At 40.9% G+C, this 22933-nt stretch overlaps 1 protein-coding gene across 1 annotated transcript in view; it reads right to left on the bottom strand.

Annotated features, from left to right (window-relative positions):
- Positions 1-7102: 7102 nt before the first annotated feature.
- The window catches only part of OSBPL11 (oxysterol binding protein like 11), a 102751-nt gene continuing 86920 nt past the window's right edge, over positions 7103-22933 (bottom strand). Inside the window, exons 12-13 of the mRNA XM_059064391.2 lie at positions 13787-13940; positions 7103-9013 (exon numbers count right to left, since the gene is read on the bottom strand). Coding sequence (XP_058920374.1) covers positions 8948-9013; positions 13787-13940 — 220 coding nt within the window. The 3' untranslated portion in view covers positions 7103-8947. The remainder of the gene's footprint in view (positions 9014-13786; positions 13941-22933) is intronic.

Below are 22933 nucleotides of genomic sequence, written 5' to 3'. Positions count from 1 at the left end.
TAATAAGATATTTTTTAGAAAAGACTGCCTTTGATATCCATTTTAAGTCATTTACCTATATATAACTTTGTTCCTGTATCTTCTTAAGATATGGCCTTGAAGAAACCAAATTTGAAAAATCGAAAGGGTGCTGAAGTGTCTAAAATAAGGATAAAAAGGATTGCATGTTCATTTCCCCTTATCTTATATACATATAATACATGTTCATTGTGGGAAAATTAGAAGATAGTTATGCATAAAAATAAAAGCTATCCATGCTCCCATACCCAGAGATAAACACTTCACATTTAACATATATCCATTCAAATATCATGCACATATATAATAAAAATGGAACCACACTACAATGCTAATTTATAATTTATTTTATTCACTTAGTACAGTAAGAACACCTTTCCATGCAATTAATATATTTCTACAGAATCTTCTTGAAGGCTACACTTTTGTAAAAAATTTTGTATTGTAAAAAATTACTATAACTTATTTAATCTTATAATCCTCAATAGTCATAATTTGATTCTAAGCTTGACCTCTACAAACAACACTGCAGTGACCATCCTTTTATATAACATCTTTGAGTACCCAACCAGTTATTTCCTTAGGCTAAATAGGCATTGGAAGATTTATGGAAAATTTCATTTAAGCTCTGATAGTACCTGAGGAATTATTTCTTCTCTATTACAAAATAATATATTTCTTAAAAATTGATATTTGTGGGACTTCCCTGGTGGTCCAGTGGTTAGGACTCCTCACTCCCAATGCAGGGGGACCAGGTTCAATCCCTGGTCAGGGAACTAGATCCTGCATGCTGCAACTAAAAACAAGAGATCCCAAACGCAGCAGCGAGGATCCCACATGCCACAGCTAAGATCTGGCATAGCCAAATATTTTTTTAATTATTAAAAAATATTGATATTTGTATCCACTAGATAATACATCTTATCCTTAGGGCTGCCTATAAGCTCACTTTATTTTTTTTTTCTGGCCGGCTGCTCCACCCAGCTTTCAGGATCTTAGTCTCCCAGCCAGGGACTGAACCCAGGCCCCTGGCAGTGAGAGCACCAAGTCCTAATCACTGGACCACCAGGGAATTCCCAAGAAATTCTTTTTAATAAAGAGACAAAACTAGTGTTTATGTTAAGAGCCTGGGGTGGGAGAAGAAATGGTATCTCGAGCTTTTTAATGGGTCCATCTTTTGGACACTCTACCTTGAAGTTTTTATGTGCTTGGCACTTTACATACATTTTCATGAAATGCCCCTGCAAGGCAGGCATTATTTTCCCCATTTCACAGAGGAAAAAGCAGGCTTGGGTAATATTTGACAAGGTCACATAGCCAGCAAATAAGGGGAAGACCTGAGATTCAAACCCAGATTTACAGGATTCCCAGTATCCAAGCTCTTGGGCCATGCTGCTCTGGATGGGGGAGAGGAAGAAGAGACATCCTTCTGGAAAAGGAGGCAATTGGCAGAAATCGAGGATTCATTCCTCACCTGAAAACCCAGAGAGAAGTACATTTCCTTGGATTATGAAGGCAAAGTCACTTCACTGGCTAAAGTCTGGGAAAGCCCAAAGCCAACTCCATGGAGATTTCCAATACAGATGCTCTCTGTTCTTCTGATTCAGACAGGAGAAGGATACCCACTCCAGCACCCCCTTGGGGGAGGGCCTCAATTGGAAAGTCTCAAGAGCAGGGGTGACTGGCCAGGGTGGCTCCAAGGCTGAGTCGACTTCTGGGTGGACACATTCCCCACCTCATCCAGCCAGAGGAACTTCAGTCTCATATCTGAATAGCATGATTTAGGCTTCCATTTTGTCATGAGTTTAACAAATATTTACTGAGCTCCTGTGTTAGCCTAGAAACTCCATGAAACACCCATTCTCTGCTCATCTGCTTCATGTATTTTGAAGATGTATATTAGGTACATACACACTCATGACAGTTATGACTTTCTAATGGAATTGATATTTTATCACTGTGAAGCGTCTCTGTCTGTCTGCTCATACTTTTTCTTAAAGCCCATTTTGTCTGATATCAATATGGCCACACCAGCTATACAATGCTTATTGTTTTGTTTGCATGGTAGATCTTTTTCCATTTTGTTATCTTCAACCTATCTGTGTATTTAAAGTTTCTCTTATAGACAGTATAAGTGGAGGGGGGGAGAGGAAGGCTGCATTTGTGAGAAAATGTGAATTACCATCAATCAGTTTAACACATTTATGTCTTACATGGAATCTTCTACTTGGAACTTCTGGTATCATTTGCCCCATGCTGTGTAGACCGCCACATGGGAATGGGAAAGCTTTGCTGTCACTTATCAGAGGCACAGAGCTCCTAAGGGGGATCCTATTCTTCTTCAGCCAACTGGCCAACCACCCCTCAGAGAGCAGTGGTTCCCAAGGTAGCAAAGCAAGGGGAGGGGCATGGCTGTGAATGCAGACACTCAGGAGCAGAATTAAGTGAGGGCAGGACACAGGAGAGAGGGAGCAGCATCTGGGATCTTACCTCTGCCTGAGAAGCATCCTGTCCAAGACCTGTTCAGAAAGGTGAGCAAGAAACAGGCAAGAGATGTAAGCTTTTGTGACTGATGACCTTTGGGTAGCTTTTAAATTGCTTCTTCCTAAACTATTTTGCCCTTTTTATTGAATCTATAGAACAATAAAGGACTTTCCAAATACGAGAAAAAATTGTAAGTAAGTAAATTTATACTGAATGTACTTTGCCCTGTGTTTAGACGGGTTGTTTTCCTGACTTGGGATTTTTCCATGACCTCCTTCCCACATACTCATTAACCCTCTTCATTGAAGGCTGGCTTTTTTCTGTTCTGGCACTTCTCATCTTGTTTACTAGCTCTGTCTGTCTCCTCTTCTAGGCTAATGAACTCAGCAGTAAGAATGGGGTGGGACATGTCTCACGTCTCTGTGTCCCCTGCACTCAGCATACAGGTCTGCTGAACTAGTGAATGAGTGGGAGGGGCACAGCATACAAGACAAAACAAGCAAACAAATAATAGCAAACCACACTTTTACTTATGAAAGCCAGCCAGGCCTCCTGCTTACCCTAGCTCTCACTGTACCAAGCAGGCCAAAAGAAAGCCCTACCTCCTCCAGCTTCTGCAGGCAACTCCTCACACAGGAATTCTCCCTGAAACTGCAAGGAAGCGGGGAGGTAAGAATGGTAGAATGGTTACGGTGGAATGGTGGCCAGTGCTGTCTCCTCTTGCATCCCTTCCCCAATCCCAAGGTGGGCCCTCCTCCCTAGCCCCTTCCCCATGGGCTTGGTCCTGTGAGGACCCCAGCTTGGTCCCCGAGAATCATTTCCTTGAGATTGAGAGGCATGCAGCAGGAGTCACTGTGTCTCTTTCTGCAGCTGGGCCCTAATCAGTCAGATCTCTGCTTCTACCAGGAGTGTCTCTGAGCCGCCCTACCATCCTCACCTCTCCCCTTTGTTAGGAAAAGCGCTGACACTGCAGAGATCTGAGTCAACTGATTAATCCCAGAAACCACCAACTTCAAACCCTGAGGGGAATGGCAGAGGAGGGGTTTTTGGTTTTGTTTTTTTTCTGTATAAATAACCCAAACTGGAGATCATAGGTAAGATATTATCTCAGAGATCCTCTAATCCAACCCCTTCATTTTTCTGATGAGGACAGAGAAGCCCAGAGAGGCAGTTCAACTTGCCCACAGTCACTGCTAACAACCAGTTAGTAGCAGAAGATGGTTGGGACACAGCTCTGGTCCCAAACTCTGACTGAGGGGCAGAGAGTGCCTGATTCAGCTTCTTCTGAAGGCCAGGTGAGCTCTCTCACGGGAACAGCCATTTCCTTGCCTGGAGGGGTGGAGGAGGGGGAATTTTTTCTTTTCCACTTGAGGAGGGATGAGGTGCTGGGGACACAGCCATAGGTATCTATCAGCCAGTGAATGAATGAATAAATTGTGGTATATTCCAAACAATGAATTCCTATTCAGCAATAAAAAAGAATAAACTATTGATACACAAATCAACATGGATAAATCGCAGAATAATTATATTGAATGGAATAAGCCAGACGCCCTCCCAAAAGACCATATTGTTTGATTGTTTATATAAAATTCTGGAAAACTTGAACTAACTTATGTGACATAAAGCAGATTAGTGAGGTAGTGGGTTGAATGGTGATCTCCAAAATCACCACTGGTGATTGGTGACATCCTGATTTCTGGAACCTGTGAATGTTACTTTACTTAGGAAAAGCGTCTTTGCAAATGTAATTTAGGATATTGAGATGAGATCATCGTCTTGGATTTTCCTGGTGGGCCTTAAATCCAGTGTCAAGTGTCCTTATAAGAGGATACCAATAAAAGTAGTCCCTGGAAATGGGAAAGGTGGAGAGAGGGAAGAGGTGGGAAGGAGAGATTACAAAGTGGTAAGAGTAAACTCTGGGGAATGATAAATATTTTCATTATCATGATTGTGATGATGTTTCATGGATGGAGACATATGTCAAAACTTGTCAAATTGTATACTTTGTTTTAAGTTCATTATACATTAACAAAACTGTTAAAAAGATGAAAGATCCATGGGTCTAAAACAAGATTCCACTCACAATATTCTGGCTTTTTGGTAGTCCACATAACATTGATATATGGTGTATTCTCAGAAAATTGATCATGAGATGAAACACCAACATATGAAGAACAGCTGAATAACCCCAGAATATTAAAATTTGGAGAACTGATATATATATTTATATAATCAAATATATTAAGTACTGTAATGTACAAAACATTCTCATCCTATATGAACTTCATTAGAACTGAGACCAATGACATCCTTGTAGTGAGATAGATTTTGATGCCCCTCTTTGACTTCTTCTGTTGGATCTTCTGTTTTTCATGATCTCTTCTCTTCTCCAATTCCTGTTGTTGTTGCTTTTTTCCCCCCTCTTCTTATGTTTTGCTGGAGCATGTACTTTAATAGCTTCCAGAAAAGGAAATGCTGGCATAAAATTTTTTTGAAATCTTGCATGTCAGATTTGTCTTTTGGCGGGGGATAAAATTCTAGGCAAAATTGGAGGTATTGCTCTTTTGTCTTTTAGCTTTCACTGATGTTATTGAGAAGGCTGATGCCATTCTCTTTTTAGAATCTTCTCTTCATCCTTAGTGTTATGAAATTTCACAGTGATGTGCCTTGGCTTGGGCTTTTATTTTTTCTCTATTGTGCAGGGTATTCATGGCATTTCAAATGGATTCACATCATTTACTCTGGGAAATTTTCATAAATATATACATACATATCATACACATATACCAAAATAGTATCATCCCTTCTATTGGTTTTCTTTCCCTGGAATCCCCACTAGTTACATGTTAGACTTCCTGGATGGCTTCTCTCATTTCCGTACCATTTCTCTCCTATTGTCCATTGTTTATCCTTTTGTTCTATTTGCTGAGAGTTTTTTCTCACTTATCTTCTAGACCATGTGAGTATTTAATTTGAACTATCATATTTTAAATTTCCAAGACCTGTGCTTGTTCTCTGAACAGTCCATTTTAAAAACAGCATTTTGTTCATGTTTCGTGGAAGCAGTATCATCTCATCTGCCTGAAGATTTAATTTTTTTCCGAAGTTACTTCCCCTGACTTCCTGAATTATCTGCTTCCTCTAATTTTTCTCCTGTTTGCTTTGATCTCTCTTTTATTCATGTTGGAAGCTTTCCTCAAATGTCTGCTGATCCTTAGCTATTAAAATGACTCATGATACGTTGTCTATATATACAGTGTGGTGGACGATGGATATGTGTAATGAAGTGGTGAGAGGGTTATGCTGGAGGAACTGCTGACTTGGCTTTACTGTAAAGTAATTAACAGGATTGTCAGCTGAGCTTTTTGCTGGTGGACCCTTCAAATACATCGTAGGACTTTTTTTTTTTTTTTCTGGAGTTTGTTCTCCTAAAAGGGATCTTTTAATCTCTCACCTAAGGGTATAAGCCTGACTGCCAATATTTTGGGAATGCGATAGGGGAAGGGGCTGTAAGATCTGAATTGGTTCAATCGGAACCAATTGGTTCTGGTTCAATCTTTCCAGAGTCTCTTGTAGGGTGGAACAAGGGTTAGTCACCTGGATGCATTGTTTGGGGCTTCTTATGCAGACTTTGAACCAACCCTGTTGTTTTCAGCTCACTGCTCAACTCTGCCTTCCACATTACCTAGGTATCACTGATGCTTTTCTGGGATTTGGAAAGACCAATAGCCTTGCCTGTGTCAACATCCCATTCTCAGGAATTAAGTTTTAGCTTCTTTCCTCATCCAAGTCTCTGAGGGTAGGGGGAATATTTGCCACATCAGAGTCCAATGCACCACCCAGCCCCAAAGGAATACTCAGCAGATGTTTGTTGAATGAATGAAGGTCTAGCTAAGTTACCTGAAGTGAGCACTAAACTTTCTGAGCAATAATTTCTTCATCTGTAAAGTCTGAACAGCCATCCCTGACTTTTCAATTTCATAGGGTTGCTGTGGAGTGAAGGGACTCAATACTTTTCTTCTTCTTCTTCTTCTTATTTTTGGTGACAAGTAGGTATTAGAGGTGATGTTGGTTACAACTTGCAGAATTCAGTGAATCAATATGTAGATGCCATACCTCTCCCAATACACAATCTAAAGGCCAGAATTTTCTCTTTTTTTCACTTCTAATCTTGGACTTACTTCTTAACATACAATTCCTAATAGCCAGAAGGAAAGTGTACATTTAAAACTTTGGCCCAAAAGATAGAGATACAATTGCTACAAAGACTTGTTTCCCTGGCCAAATATTAACAAGGTGTAGATTAAAAAACAAAACAAAAACAAAAACAAAAACCAGAAAAGGCCTCTACCTCTTGTTAAGTGAATAAGCTGCAGCAGATGTCAAGAAGAGAAGGACAAGGTAAAACAGTTACCCTAAAGTGGTATTATTTCACTCCTGTCAAGGGGGGGAGATTTCAACTACTCATAAGTGTACTTTTAATAAGAATTTTAAAAAATCATATTTCAGTAATTCTTAAAATGGTTCAAAAATTCAAAGAAATAAATGGGCATTCAAATGGTTCAAAGAACAAAGCAAAAACCTCTAGTTTCATTTTATATTCTTGCTCTATTTCCAGTTTATTTAAAAGTCGTAAAATTAAAACATTTTAATTTTAAAAAACTGTTATTAAATTTACTCCCTTATTTCCCTAAGAGATTCCTGAAGGTAAGGATTTAAAATCAATGTCCTTCTCGAATGAACAGGGCAATAACTCCACTAAATATAAACTTTCTATTTCTCTCATTCATAAAACAGACAAAGGCATCATTGTTCTCTAGTTTTATTATTTTTTAAGCTTCCCAACACATGAACTATAACTCATTTTGAGATTTTTCAGTGCATTTCACAGCAAAAATGAACAAGGGAATCATTAAAATGGTTGTACATTAACCAATTATCTTCTTATAATTTACAATTTGTTGAAAAAAATTATTATTTTGCTATTTTCATCCTATTTGCCCCCTTCAATAAAACAGAATTTATCAGAGCACAAAGCTTAAGCTTCTTATGATGATGCAACAGATACAGCCACTTACAATGGCTGATGAATAACAGGTATATATTACACACACTGATTGGAAGACCACATCAGAAGAAACAGAGTAAGGCACCACTCTTGGAAAATTAAGGTAGTTTGAAGTAACAAATGTTGAGCACCATAAGTAGGTGCTAAATAAATACTGGAATGAATGATGAAAGCCATAATTAGCACTATTCTTTTAATTGTCAGCAATTCTTCAACCTCAATAAAATACTTATTTAAAAAAAAAAACTGTACCTGAATATAACTTCCTGATATCTTTTTTTCCTGATACCCTTTTATTTCATACTGTTTCTTCAGCATTTGCGTTTCCTTGAAAAAACAAAACACACCATACATGCACTTAGTCACATATATAACTTCTGAATTACTGACAAATATGAATAGTTGTTTTAAATTTTGAGTGAACAGAGGTAAGATAAAGCATACTTATCCAGAGGGATAGCACGTAATATTGGAATATTAACCTATAAGTGAAAAAAAGGTAAGGAAAACAGTAAGTCTTATTTTTTAATATTTGCTTGTTCTTTAATGCCTTAGTTCTTGAGAAGGGCCAAAATCTCATCATATTGACTTGACCACATTTTAAAAAACTGTCTCTCAAGTATAATATTTAATAAAACTAGGTATTGAAAAATGCTCTGAAATTTTTCAAGTCAATGTTGTTTTCAAGTATATTAAAATGCTCAGAAGAAAAAATTCTCCATGGTTATAATTCTAATCAATTTATAAATATACTTTTTAAAAGAGAGTTCCAACAGAGGTGGATAATGGATAAGTTCCTCAGACACAGGCACACAGTCTCTTTGAAGGAACAGAATGCCTTATTACGACAACCTGGTTGATTTTTTTTTTAACACTGATTTCAGGCACAATGGCTGAAGCCACTTCTGGGTCATCTTCTTCCCCTCTTGATTTGCTGTAAGAGTAGTGAATACTTCGGTTACTGACAGAAAGCAAAGCACAAACTCTGAAAGAGACTTCAATTTTCACTACAAAGAAATCAAAATCACTGAGTTCTCACTGTTGTGTTTATCTGCTGCCCCCATGCAAAAAGAGGGGATTCAAACTTAGGTTTTGGAGCAGGAACTGGATAAAAGATTAATCATCTAATAATTCAGGTGAAAGGGCTTCAGATGATATTGCTCACATCACATGAACGGATTGGTGAGAGGTCCATCATGCTTCTTCAACACTTTGGTCTTGCTGCAGTTCTATGGTGCCCTAATTGGTACATTCGTGTGTAGTTAGTTTCAGTCTGTGCAATCAGGAAGCAGGTCACTCAGTGCAATGACTCCATTCTGAGAGAGTTTAGGGTAAATAGAGAAGTTCATTTGGTCAAGTCTTAGATAGTGTGTGTCACTCTGCTGGTTGTACTGTGGGAATTATTTTCCAAAGGGGTTTGTGATAAACCCAGCCATCTCCCTGAAACAAGTAGAAAAATAAATTAAAGAACCATTCCTCTATTATTTTCAGAATCAGTAACCAAAACTAGATGCAATGCCGTCATTAAAATGGAATTCTGTTCTTACATTTAAAAACAAGAGTTTGTGAAGAAAAAGCCTCGGTGCTTAAGACACCAAAAAAAATGTGTGGTTTAGCTAGGATTAGGTGAGAAGTTCTGGTCTGGGAAGACCTAGTTTGTGCTCCATGAATATTTTACTCTGCAGAAGTCATGTGTAGCAGTTCTGCCAATTTTGCCAAGATGCTGCAGATTGAGCCCCACTGATGGAGTGACAGGCAGCAGGTGGAGCACGGGAAATGGTCACCAAGGTACGAGCTGTTCTCTACATCTCAACTGGCATCTCTGGGATCTGAGTATTGTTTCCTAGTTCTTTCCTGACTCTACCCTATCAGTTTTCCCTGGTTCCTGTGAATAGAAGGATACCAAAAGGAGATAAAGTTAGTCAAAGAGTGAATGAAAGACAGGAGAAGACCAAGTGAGGAAAAAAGTGCTGCAGCAAATGCATGAAGCAGCATACTGGGGTGAGAGCTTGGCAGAGCTGAGGTCACAGTAGCTAAGACTGTAGTTCAGTGTTTATGCGACTAGGTGAAGTAAGTCAAATTTGAACCTCTGTCCGTAACCCCTATATCGCCCTCCATTTATTTGCATTAAAAAAAGGTTTGTAGGGACTTCCCTGGTGGTCCAGTGGTTAAGACTTCACCTTCCAATGTAGGGGGTGCAGGTTCAATCCCTGGTCAGGGAGCTAAGATCCCACATGCCTCATGGCCAAAAAAACATAAACAGAAGCAATACTGTAACAAATTCAATGAAGACTTTAAAAATGGTCCACATCAAAAAAAAATCTTCAAAAAAATATTTAAAAATATATATTTACCCTACCTTACTCCAAAAATGGGGCTTCCCTGTTGGCGCAGTGGTTGAGAGTCCGCCTGCCGATGCAGGGGACACAGGTTCGTGCCCCGGTCCGGGAAGATCCCACATGCCACAGAGCGGCTGGGCCCGTGAGCCATGGCCGCTCAGCCTGCGTGCCCGGAGCAGAGGCCACAACAGTGAGAGGCCCGCGTACCACAAAAAAAAAAAAAAAAAAGGCTTACGCCCAGCAATTATGTGGGTGATAGTGATGAGGACTCTCTCCTTGAACAAACTTTAAAAGTTAGACTCCTCTGTCTCTCTTCTTGACTAAGCCTCATCCTAGGCCTGCTAAACTCAGTTTTAGCAAAAAAAAATCCTGATGAACTAGTTTATCAAGAATTCTCTCATCTTTGATATCCAATGAAACTTTTCTCCTTGCACTTTTGATCCAATCACGTGCCTCCCCCGACCCACCATCCTTGACATCTGACGAAGTTCCTCTTAGTAATCTTCCATCACTCCCTCATCCTGCCCACTGGCTATAAATTCCCACTTATCAACACATTCAGAGTTGAATTCAATCTTTTTCCTCTACTGCAATATTCTTTTTTTTTTTGGTGGTATGCAGGCCTCTCACTGTTGTGGCCACTCCCGTTGTGGAGCACAGACTCCGGACGCGCAGGCTCAGTGGCCATGGCTCACGGGCCTAGCCAGTCTGCGGCATGTGGGATCTTCCTGGACCGGGGCACGAACCCGTGTCCCCTGCATTGGCAGGCGGACTCTCAACCACTGCGCCACCAGGGAAGCCCTGCAATATTCTTGAATAAAGTCTTCCTTTTCATTTTTAGTAAGTGTCAGAATAATTTCTCTTTAACAACAGAAACCTGTATGTTGTTTAAATTAAATCACCTGGTTGATAATTATTACAAACCACAAAAACACAAAAGATGTCTCCTAACCACATTACAGAATGCTAGTTAAGATGTGCCACCTGACCATCTCACTTCACATATGAAGAAACTGAGGCTCTGAGAAGTGAAATGAGTTGTCCAACTTCACCCAGGAAGGGGCAGAATTCTTTTCAGTGCACCTTCTATATAATTACCTACATTTTACAGATGAGGAAACCGAAGTTAGAAGTGGTAAATAAACTATCAAAGGTATGACTGAGGTTCAAACTTAGCACATCTGACTCCAGTGTGGTCCACTATTCTGCAAAAGCCTTCCTGCTTGCATTTATATACATCTTAAGAAATTTTAAACATCCACTCAAGAGGATTTGACCAATAGATCCTGATGGATGTGTATAATCGCAAAAGGGAGGAAATGGAAGATCTAATAAATTAAATGTCAATGAGAAATGGTCAGGAAAAGAAGGTAGGTATTATCAAATGATACTAGAAACACTTTAAGTTCATCTATACTTTCTCAGGTTACTCTACCTCCTCTTTTTATATCAAGTGACCCTACTCCTCCATCTAACTAAAGCAAACCCCAAACTGGTCTGTTGGTTTGACAGCAATAATGAAAGTACCAAAAAGGGGAAAAGCTCTTGTTACTCATAACAATATGTATGAAACATCTATTAAGTGCCCAGCACTGTGTTTAGGACCACAGGGGAGACAAAATTGACTTTTCAATAACATATGATTCTTCTTAGCAAAGAGCCATACCTGATGGCAATAGCACCAAAGTTGTTATGAACTTTGTGGTACCAGTGTCAGCTAACTACCATCCTCGTCAGCCTCACCTCTACTCTGCAGTGCTTCTTACAGCACAGTCCATGGTCCTGTCACACACAGGATGTGACATGATGGCCCCATGGGTTTAGGCAATCAGTATATGACACAAATCTAACCCATCTATTGTTGTATCACTGTGTCATGGCACACCATTTAGAAAGCCATCTTACATCTTACCAATTAAAGAGGCCCAAACTGAGTCAGCATCTCCAATCTACTGTTTCATATTAGACAACTGCCATATCTTGCTATCACTTTCTACATCTGTCTATCCAACATCATAAAGTATAATAAAGGGATTAAGTGGTAGGTTCTTAATAATATCTGTCAAATAAAGAATACATGAGAAGTAGCTTGTTTACATGTCATGTTAGTTGCAAGAACCAGGAGGTCTATCTTTTAAAATCTTTTAAAATCAGTTGCATCTTTTACCCATTACAGCTTCTTGCTCTCAGCCCCTAGAGTTCATTTTTAATGATTTATAGAAGCCTTCCCTTAGAAAAATTCTCCTCTTTAGAATCTGCTTCTGGTATGCTATCTTGGTGAGCCTGAAATGAAAATAATCTAAGGTTACCAGACTATAATTTTGCATAGTAGTTACAAAGGTTTATCTTTTCATATAAAAATGAAGAGATGTAAAGTACCTTTCCTTGAATTCCTATCCATGTAAACATTTTAGGGACTTCCCTGGTGGTGCAGTGGTTAAGAATCTGCCTGCCAATGCAGGCGACACGGGTTCAAGCCGTGGTCCGGGAAGATTCCACATGCCATGGAGCAACTAAGCCCGTGCACCACAACTACGGAGCCTGTGCTCCAGAGCCCATGTGCCACAACTACTGAAGCCCGTGCACCTAGAGTCCATGCTCCACAACAAGAGAAGCCATTGCAATGAGAAGCCCATGCACCACAACAAAGAGTAGCCGCTGCTCACTGCAACTAGAGAAAGTCTGCACGCAGCAATGAAGACCCAATGCAGAAAGAAAGAAAGGAAGGAAGGAAGGAAAGAAGGAAGGAAGGGAGGGAGGGAGGGAGGGAGGGAGGGAGGGAGGGAGGGAGGGAGGGAGGGAGGAAGGAAGAAAAAAGGAGGGAGGGAGGGAGGGAAGGAAGGAAGGAAGGAAGGAAGGAAGAAAACAGTTGGCATTTATATTTCATACCCGAAGATAAGAAAAATTAAAGCAATGAAACTACTACAATAAACTGTGGGCTTTTAAGGGTAATAACTATGCAAAATTCACAAACTGTTTTTTCCAGATTCTTTCCTGACAGACCAATATTAAAATGCAATGAGTTTCCTTAGACTTGGCTGCGGACAAGAAAACTTTTCTCGGCATCAGCTCTGGTCCATTATTCACCTTACTCTGAGTTCTACCAGAAAGTAATAAACAAAATAAAACAAAACCTTTAAATTTAGAAAAGACTTTAGGAATCACTTTGTCTTACCTGCAAAACTAGTGAATTAAACACTTCTACATAAGCCATGGTCTCTTACGTGAGTCTAGCGATGGGGAACACATTACTATAAAATGTACACTTGTCATTATTGCATATTTTTTATTGTTATACATTCTTTCTTATGTTAAGCCCAAAATGCTTCCTGGTAGTCTGGGCCTAGCTCAAGTCTGCTATTGGAGCTGATAAGAAACTTCTACGTGATAAGCCTAACCTATATTTGAAGAAAGTTATAATGAATGGCTCCAATTTTCTGTTTTCCAGCCTAAGCACCCCCCACATCATTCTTTTTTCCTTAAACATTGCAAAGATTCTAGTCACTTCTCACTATCCTCTGTGTAGCCATTTAAGTTTTTCATTCATCCTTAAAATGTGGTCTCTGGAAGTGAACAAAGAGTTTCACTGTGGTACAAAAGGCAACAAATTGTCAATTGCATATTCTGTTATTGGGATTAAAGATTAATGTTGGTATTTTGTGGCCAATTTAAACCCCCAAACCTATTTCATCTGAACTGCTGGTAAACTATTCTACTTTGACAAACTGTGAAAAGCTCATAAAAAAGCTCATGGTTAAGCTGGACTATTTTTAGAAATAAAGATATATAAGTAATAACTCAAGAAAGCCTACTAAGCTAAAGTTCTCACTAAGTAGATAATGAGTTTTAGTCTGAAGACATGTAGGACATATACCTCTTTAATAAAATATTTGGTTTTCCAAGGTGTGCCTGTTTCAGTACGATGCCTTTCTTCAGTCCTCTGGCGTTCTTCCAGGGTACGTTTATGCTCTGTGGCCTTATCGATTTCAGATTCCCTCAGAGAGTCTGTCACATTTCTCCACAATCGCCTGAAATCCAAAAACCACATATTTTACACTCTTCAAAAAAGATAATTAAATAGAACTGATACCCTCAAAATTAACAGTAATTTTAATAAATTACATTTCCTGAATCAGATCTATAATTTCATGCCTATGAGTTACAAGATGCTGACACTATGTTGCTAATGTTAATGTCCAAGATGCTGCTGCTTCTGCTTCTTTTTAAATTAAAAACAATTTATATTTTCCCAAGTTATATAACCAAGATTTTTATTTTTAAGAAAGAAAACAACAAGCAAAAGGAGAAATAAATATTTTAAAAGCTGAAATAGAAGAGACCACTTCTGCTTCTGGACGTGATTAAATAATGGGCATCAGACTTACCCTCCTGCTTTTAGTCAACTATAGAATCAGACAAAATATAATGAAACAATGTTTTTCAGACGTGGAACAAAAGGCAGCACAGGACAGTGACTCCTGAGAGCAGGCAAACAAATGAGGGAGTGCTATGAGTGCTCCAACTGATGAGTTAGAGAGTTTTCAGGCACAACATGGGGGCAGGGTGGGGGTGGGGGTGGGGGTGGGGGTGGGAGCTCAACAAACTCAAAGCCAAAGAAATCTGCCAAGACAATTCTTTGGGGAAAGTATAGTCTATTCAACAAATGGTGTTGGGACAGCTGGACATCCACATGCAAAATGGTGACCTTAGGCTCTCACCTCACAATAAAACCTAGAAGAAGATAAAAAAAACACTGATAATCTCACCTCATCAAATAAAAACTGATTACTGAAATAAACACCATTAAGAAAATGAAAAGATGAGCAAGAGACCAGGAGACAATATTTATGAAACACATACCCAATAAAGGATCTGTGTCCAGAATTTACAAAGAACTCCTATAACACAATAAGACAACAAACAATTCAATTTTAAAAATGGGTGAAATTTATAAGCAAACATCTTAACAAAGAAGATATACAAATGGCTAATTAGAACATAAAAACATGCTCAACATCATTAGCCATTAGGGAAATGCAAATTAAAATCACAATGAGATACTATTTCACACCAGCTAGAATGGGCATATTAAATAAGACAGGCAATAACAAATGTTGATAAAGATGAGGAGAACTGGAACCTTCATATGTTTCTGGCAGGAATGTAAGATGGTGCAACCATTTTTGAAAATAGTTTGGCAGTTTCTTGAAAAGTTAGACATAAAACTATCACACAAACCAGGAATTCCACTCATAGGTATTTACCCAAGAGAAGTGAAAACATGTCCACACAAAGATCTGCCCAAGAATGTTCACTGCGGTATTAATCATCATAGTCCAATACTGGAAATGTCCATTAGTTGGTGAAGGGATAGACAAAATGTAGTATCACATAATGGAGTACTATTCAGTAATAAAAAGGAATGAAATATTGATACATGTTGTACCATGAATGAACCTCAAAAACGTGCCAAGAGAAAAAAGCTAGGCATGAGAGATCACATACTGTATGATCCATTTATCTGAAATGTCCAGACAAAGTAAAATTATAGAGACAGAAAGTAGGTTCCCTGGGACTGGGGGCAGGAACAGGGATTAACTATCAATGGGCATGAAGGATCTTATGGGAGGATAAAAGGATTCTAAAACTAATTAATGGTAAAAACTGCACCACTAAGGAAAGCTACCAAAAATCATTGAATTGTATACTTAAAACAGGTGAATTTTATGATATGTAAAATATATCTCAATAATATTTTTAAGTGGCAATTTTAATATTAAAGTAGAATTCAAAGCAAGAACTATGACCATGGATAGAGGATCATTTCATAATGGCCAAGGGTTGGGGGCAATGCAGCAAGAGGACGTTCAATCTTTTCAGGGTCGGCATTCTGGAGAAACAAGAGTGTGGTTCCTATTTGCCAGGAAGCTTGAGGATATTTCCAACAACTGTGTTACCATTCCTGAGAAAAGGACATATAATCTTAAATGTGTATGGCCCAAACAAGAGAGGTCCAAATAACATGACACAAAAACTTACAGAACTATAAAGAGAAATATTCCATTAAAATTGGTTACTTCAGTAACTGATCTCAATACCTGTTCTCAACTGATAGAGTGCACAGAAAATCAGTAAAGATACAGAGGACTAGAAAAATACTATTAATCCACTTGATCTAATTGACATTTACAGAATACTCTCACCTAACATCAACAGAATACACATTCCTGTCAAGTGCACACAAAACATTTACCAAGACAGAATGCATTCAGTGCTATAAAACAAATCTCAATAAATTTAAAGGATTAAAACCACACAAAGCACATTCTCTGACCAAAATGAAATTAAATTAGAAATGAATACTGAGAAGATATCTGGAAAAGCTCCAAATATTTGGAAATTAAACAACACATTACTAAATAATTTCAAGTCCAAAAAAAAAGAGATCAAGATGTCAGAACAGAAGGACATGGAGGTCACCTCTCCCCACAAAGACATCAAAAATCCACCTATATGTGGAAAAATGCTCACAAAATACCTGCTGAATGCTGGCCGAGATCTCATACAACCAAAGCTGAAAAAAAGATCACTAAGTAGTTGGGATTGACATGTATACACTAACGTGTATAAAATTGATGACTAATAAGAACCTGCTGTATAAAAAAAAATATAAAATTCAAAAATTAAAAAAAAAAAAAAGATCACTAAGTAACTGGGCAGGATGAAAGAAAAAAAAAAAGGAATCAGGACAAGACCTGTGCCCCTGGGAGGGAGTTGTGAAAGAAGAAATGTTCCCTCACCCTAGGAAACTTCTTCACTGGCACCAGGATGGAAAGGAAGTTTCAGAGGCTTGAAGGAGAGTGCAGTAGCCAGCCTGTGGCATGCAGAACAGAGAGAGACCTGCACAGAAGGTCCTGGCCAACTCCATGCACTCCCTAGCCCAAGATGCATGTCTGCTGGTGTGTGCAGGGGCTGGGTACTGAAACTCAGGCTTCTGAGGACAGACTGGGGGAGCGGACTGGGGATGGCTACACGGAGACAGTGTGAAGGGGCAGGAGTGAAGCCCAAGCCACAACCAGGGGTGGGCAGAGGAAGGCGCCTGGGTCTGCCATTGAAGCCCCATTGTTAACATATGCTTGCAAAGGAAGGGGTGGGGCCCGTCATAGCAGCCTCATTCTCAGTGTGCTCACAGCAGGATGGATCTGCCTCTGTGAGTTCTGGGAGCACATAACCACACACGAAAGTGGGGCTGATTTCCGAGCCAATCCCCAGGGACTGCGTGACTTTAGAAGCAGGGCTGAGATCTGAGCGTCCCAGCAGCTGTGCGATCTGCAGATTTATGTGCTATGGGTGGCTTTGTAAACTCAGTGCCTGTGGGACATCTGAGAAGATAACTGGTGCACCCATGGCTGCGGTGGGTCTGGTGACAGCAGCTACAGGCTCTGCAGGTACACACCAGAGGTGGGGCCAGGGATCTGGGCTGACTCAGTAGCTCCCACGGTGGGTCTAGGTGTGTGACTATGGCAGTGCTGGTGCCTGACTTCAGCAGTTCTGCACCAACGGATCTGTGCTAGTTAGTGGCTTTGTGAGCACAGAGCCTGAGGGACACCTGGCCAACTGCCTGAATTCCCATGGTTGAGGCAGGGCTGAGGGCAGTGCCAAAAACAGTGTACTTTGTGAGCCTGCACAATGGGTGACAGGGAACACCAGAGCTCACTTCCTAGTGGACAGCTCCGATGGAGGAATACTCAGTGGCTCCTCTCCCAGAGGAAGCGCTCCAGTCCTTCCTACCTCATACCACAGATCAGAAAAAGATCTGGGGGTGTTTACTCCAACGACTGGGGAGCAGGCCCTGCCCCCAACAGGGCTGTGACAAAGAGGAGACCCTGCTCAACGTCCATTGCAGGCTCTGGTCACCACAACAATCACACACCCTATCAATGGGAAACAGCCAAAACACACTGAGGAAAGAAGTGGCAGTCATACATACTAAAGACAGCCCTTATCCCAAAAATATCAGACTCACAGAGGCCACACCAGGACACTCCCACATAAAAACAGCCCTTCAATACCACAGTTGATTAACTGTTTCTCCTAAACTCACAGAGTCAGAGAAACAGAAGTAAAATGAAGAAGCAGAGGAACAACTCTCAATTAAAAGATCAAGAGAATTCCCCTAAAGATGAAACAAACATCTCCAGTATACCCGATTCTGAGTTCAAAAAGGAGATAATGAAAATACTGAAGGAATTAAGAAAGGCGATAGATAGAAATGCAGATTACTGTAAAAAGGAACTAGAAACTATTAAAGAGGTACCAATTAAAATTAGAAAACTCATTTGCCAAGACAAAAACTGAGCTTAAAGGCAATAAATAGCAAACTGGATAACTCAGAAGAACGAATAAGTGATCTGGAGGGTAGAATAATGGAAATCACCTAATCAGAACAGCAGACTGAAAGACAAATTTAAAAAAAATGAAAGCAATATACGAGACCTATAGGATAATATAAAGCATGCCAATCTACATGTAATAACAATCCCAGAAGGAGAAGAAAGAGAAAAGGGGATCGAAATGTACTTGAAGAAATTATGGATGAAAACTTTCCTAATCTAAAGAAGGAAACAGTTGTCGAGGTACAGGAAGCACAGAGGGTCCCAAACAAGATGAACCCAATCAGACCTACACCAAGACATATTATAATTAAAATGGGAAAAGTTAAAGAGAGGATTTTAAAGGCAGCAAGAGAAAAACAAACAGTTAATTAACAAGGGAACCTCCATAAGGCTATCAGCTGATTTCTTTACAGAAACACTGTGGGCTAGAAGACAGTAGCAAGATATATTCAAAGTCTTAAAAGGGAAAAAGGTGCAACCTAGGATACTCTACCCAGCAAGATTATCATTTAGAATAGAAGGAGAGGTAAAGAATTTCTTAGGCAATCAAAACCAAAAAGAATACAGTAATACTAAACCTATCCTAAAAGAACTATTGAAAGATCGTCTCCAAATAGAAAAGCAGCAAGAATCTACAGTAAAGAGAAAATCACAATTGGAAAGTAAATCACTTAAATAAGCCAGTACACAGATTTAAAAGTTTTTTTTTTTGGAAAGCGATGATAACTACAATGAACAGCCAAAGGATAAACATGAAGATGTAAAAGAGGACATCAATATCATAATATATGCGAGAGGAGAGTAAGAAAATGCAGTTTTTTTTAAAGACTGTGTTTGAGCCTATATGACTACCAGTCTAAAGCAAGTAGATATAGTAATGGGCTAACATACTTTAAAACCAGGGTAACCACAAATCAAAAACATACAATATATTCACAAAAGCCAAAAAGAAGAGAACACAAGCATAATACAAAAGAAAACCACCAAACCACAAAAGGAAAAAGGAACAAAGAAGAAATAAAACATCAACTGGAACACAAGGTTCAAAATGGCCATAAATATATATCTATCAATAATTATCTTGAATGTTAATGGAATAAATGCTCCAATCAAACGACACAATGGGGACTTCGCTGTTGATCCAGTGGATAAGACTCTGCGCTCCCAATGCAGGGTGTGCGGGTTCAATCCCTGGTTAGGGAACTAATATCCCACAGGCTGCACAGTGCAGCCAAGAAAAAAAAAAAAAGGACAGAGTGGGGAAAAAAAAAGACAGACTGGCAGATTGGATAAAAAAACAAGAGCCTATAATATGATGCCTACAACAGACCCCCTTTAGGGAAAAGGACACACATAGATTGAAAGTGAGGGGATGGAAAAAATAATTCATGCAAATGGAAATGACAAGAAAGCGGGGAGAGCAACACTCAGACAAAAAAGACTCAGACTTCCCTGGTGGCGCAGTGGTTAAGAATCTGCCTGCCAATGCAGGGGACACGGGTTTGAGCCCTGGTCCGGGAAGATCCCACATGCCGCAGAGCAACTAAGCCTGTGTGCCACAACTACTGAGTCTGCGCTCTAGAACACATGAGCCACAACTACTGAGCCCACAGGCCAGAACTACTGAAGCCCATGTACCTAGAGCCTGTGCTCTGCAACAAGAGAAGCCTGCACACTGCAACAGAGTAGCCCCTGCTCGCCGTAACTAGAGAAAGCCGACGTGCAGCAACGAAGACCCAACGCAGCCAATAAATAAATAAATAAATAAATTTACAAACAAATAAATAAATAATTTCAAGCATCTTTTCTCACCACAACATCACAAAACTAGAAATCAACCACAGAAAGAGAAATGAGGGAAAAAAAAAGGTTACATGGAGATTAAATAACATGCTACTTAGAAACCAGTAAGTCAGGGCAGAGTCAAAGATGGTGGCAGGGGAGGATGCGGAGTCCACATCTCCCCACAACTAGGGTGCCTGGCAGATGCTGGTGGGGGACCTTGACACCCAAGGACACGGGAGGAACCCAAGTGACCAGGTAGGATGAAGGGGGGAGTAGGGGAGAGGAAAAGTGGAGGCTGGACAGCACCGGGCACCTGAGGGGTGGCTGGGATTGGGGAGGGGTTCCCAGTCTTGGAAGGACCCTCGGGGGCTCGGAGGATTGGGGGAGGAGCATGCCTAGCATCTCTGCTGCCCAATCAGGCCCCGGGAAGCCCGCAGGGCTCCCAGGCAGGGTCCTTGGCCCTCCCAGGCCCCTTCCGGGCTGTGTCGTTCCTAGGGGTGCAGGAGAGAGGTGTGGGAGAAGAGGAGAGGTGGGCGGGAGGAGCCCTCCAAGACCGGAGGATCAGGGGAGGCTCAGAGGGCATTTCCCCCACCCACTCGGGCCCTGGGAAGCCTGCTGGGCTCCCAGGCCTGGTCCTCTGCTCTCCAAGGTCCCCTCTGACTGTGGGGGTCCTAGGGGCATAGGAGAGAGGGAGGAGGGGGGAAGAGGAGGAGAGGCAGATGTAGGGGACCATCTGGGGCCAGGGGATTAGGGGAGGGGCCATGGGAGTTTCCCTGCCCACTTGGGCATGGGAAGCCTGTTGGGCTTCTGGGTCTGGTCCCCTGCCTTCCAGGGTCCCCTCTGGCTGCGTGGGTTGCAGGGATATAGGAAGGAGGGAGCAGGGAGAAGAAGAGATGCCAACGAGAAGGGGGCCACTGGGATGGGGGGGCGGGGAACATGCCTAGCTTTTCCCCCACCCACTCGGGCCCAGTGAGCCTGCTGGGATCCTAGACCTGGTCCTCTGCCCTCCAAGTCCAGAGGCACACCTAATCCCCACCCCCATCCCCTCAGGGCCTTTTCCTAAGCACAGGCCGCACCCACCACCTAACACCCCCCCCACCTAAGCTCCCCCCACCCCAGCCAAGGCCTTCTCAGGACTTTTTTTCTTCTTTTTCTCCTCATTTTTTTAAAACTATTGTGGTTCTTTTTTTACGTTCACGTCATTGTTTCATCTATATTTTTATTCTTTCTAACATCTGTTAGTTTTCAAATCAATTTTTTTTTTTTTTTGCAGTACGCAGGCCTCTCACTGTTGTGGCCTCTCCCATTGTGGAGCACAGGCTCCAGATGCGCAGGCTCAGCATCCATGGCTCACGGGCCCAGCCTCTCTGCGGCATGCGGAATCTTCCTGGACTGGGGCACAAACCCATGTCCCCTGCATCAGCAGGCGGACTCAACCACTGCACCACAAGGGAAGCCCTAATTTTATTTTTTACTCTTTGTTATTGTTCTGCTCCATTTTTTCTTTTCTATTCTTTTCTTTTCTTTTTTTTTTTTTTTTTTGCCACCCTACATGGCTTGCAGGATCTTGGTTCATGAGCCAGGGGTTGGGACAGAGCTCCTGTGGTGGGAGCTCCAAGTCCAAACCACTGGAATAACAAAGAACCTCAGACCCCAGGGAATATGCATCGGAGTGAGGTCCCCCAGAGGTCCTCATCTCGGCACCAAGACACAGCTGTACCCAACAGTGTACAAACTCCAGTGCTGGAAGCCTCAGGCCAATCAACCAGTAAGACAGGAACACAATCCCACCCATCAAAAAAAAAAAAAAAAAAAAAGACAGCAAAAAAATATGTCACAGATGAATGAGCAAGGTAAAAACCTACAAGACCAAATAAATGAAGAGGAAATAGGCAACCTACCTGAAAAAGAATTCAGCGTAATGATAGTAAAGATGATCCAGAATATCGGAAATAGAATGGAGGCACGGACTGAGAAAATACAAGAAATGTTTAACAAAGATATAGAAGAACTAAAGAACAAACAAACAGAAATGAACAACACGATAACTGAAATGAAAAATACACTAGAAGAAGACAATAACAGAATAACTGAGGCAGAAGAACGAATAAGTGAGCTGGAAGACAGAAGGGTGGAAATAACTGCCGAGGAGCAGAAAAAAGAAAAAAGAATGAAAAGAATTGAAGACAATCTCAGAGACCTCTGGGACAACACTAAAGGCACCAACATTCGAAATATAGGGGTCCCAGAAGAAGAAAAGAAAAAGAGAGGGTCTAGAAAATATTTGAAGAGATTATAGTGGAAAACATTCCTAAAATGGCAAAGGAAATCGTCATCCAAGTTCAGGAAGCACAGAGAGTCCCATACAGGATAAACCCTAGGAGAAACACACCAAGTCACATATTAATCAAACTAACAAAAATTAAATTCAAAGAAAAAATATTAAAAGCGGCAAGGGAAAAGCAAAAAAATAACATACAAAGGAATCCCCATGAGGTTATCAGCTGATTTTTCAGCAGAAACTCTGCAGGCCAGAAGGGAGGGGCAGGATATAATTAAAGTGATGAAAGAACAGCTTTCCTGGTGGCGCAGTGGTTAAGAATCTGCCTGCCAATACAAGGGACATGGGATCGAGCTCTGATCCAGGAAGATCCCACATGCCGTGGAGCAACTAAGCCCGTGTGCCACAACTACTGAGCCTGCGTTCTAGAGCCTGCAAGCCACAATTACTGAAGCCTGCACACCTAGAGACCGTGCTCCACAATAGAAGCCACTGCAATGAGAAGCCTGCACTCTGCAATGAAGAGTAGCCCCTGCTCACTGCAACTAGAGAAAGCCCG

Source organism: Kogia breviceps, chromosome 5 (genome assembly GCF_026419965.1).
Source record: "Kogia breviceps isolate mKogBre1 chromosome 5, mKogBre1 haplotype 1, whole genome shotgun sequence".
Classification (NCBI taxonomy): Eukaryota; Metazoa; Chordata; class Mammalia; order Artiodactyla; family Physeteridae; genus Kogia; species Kogia breviceps.
This window is presented reverse-complemented; position numbering and strand designations above follow the sequence as displayed.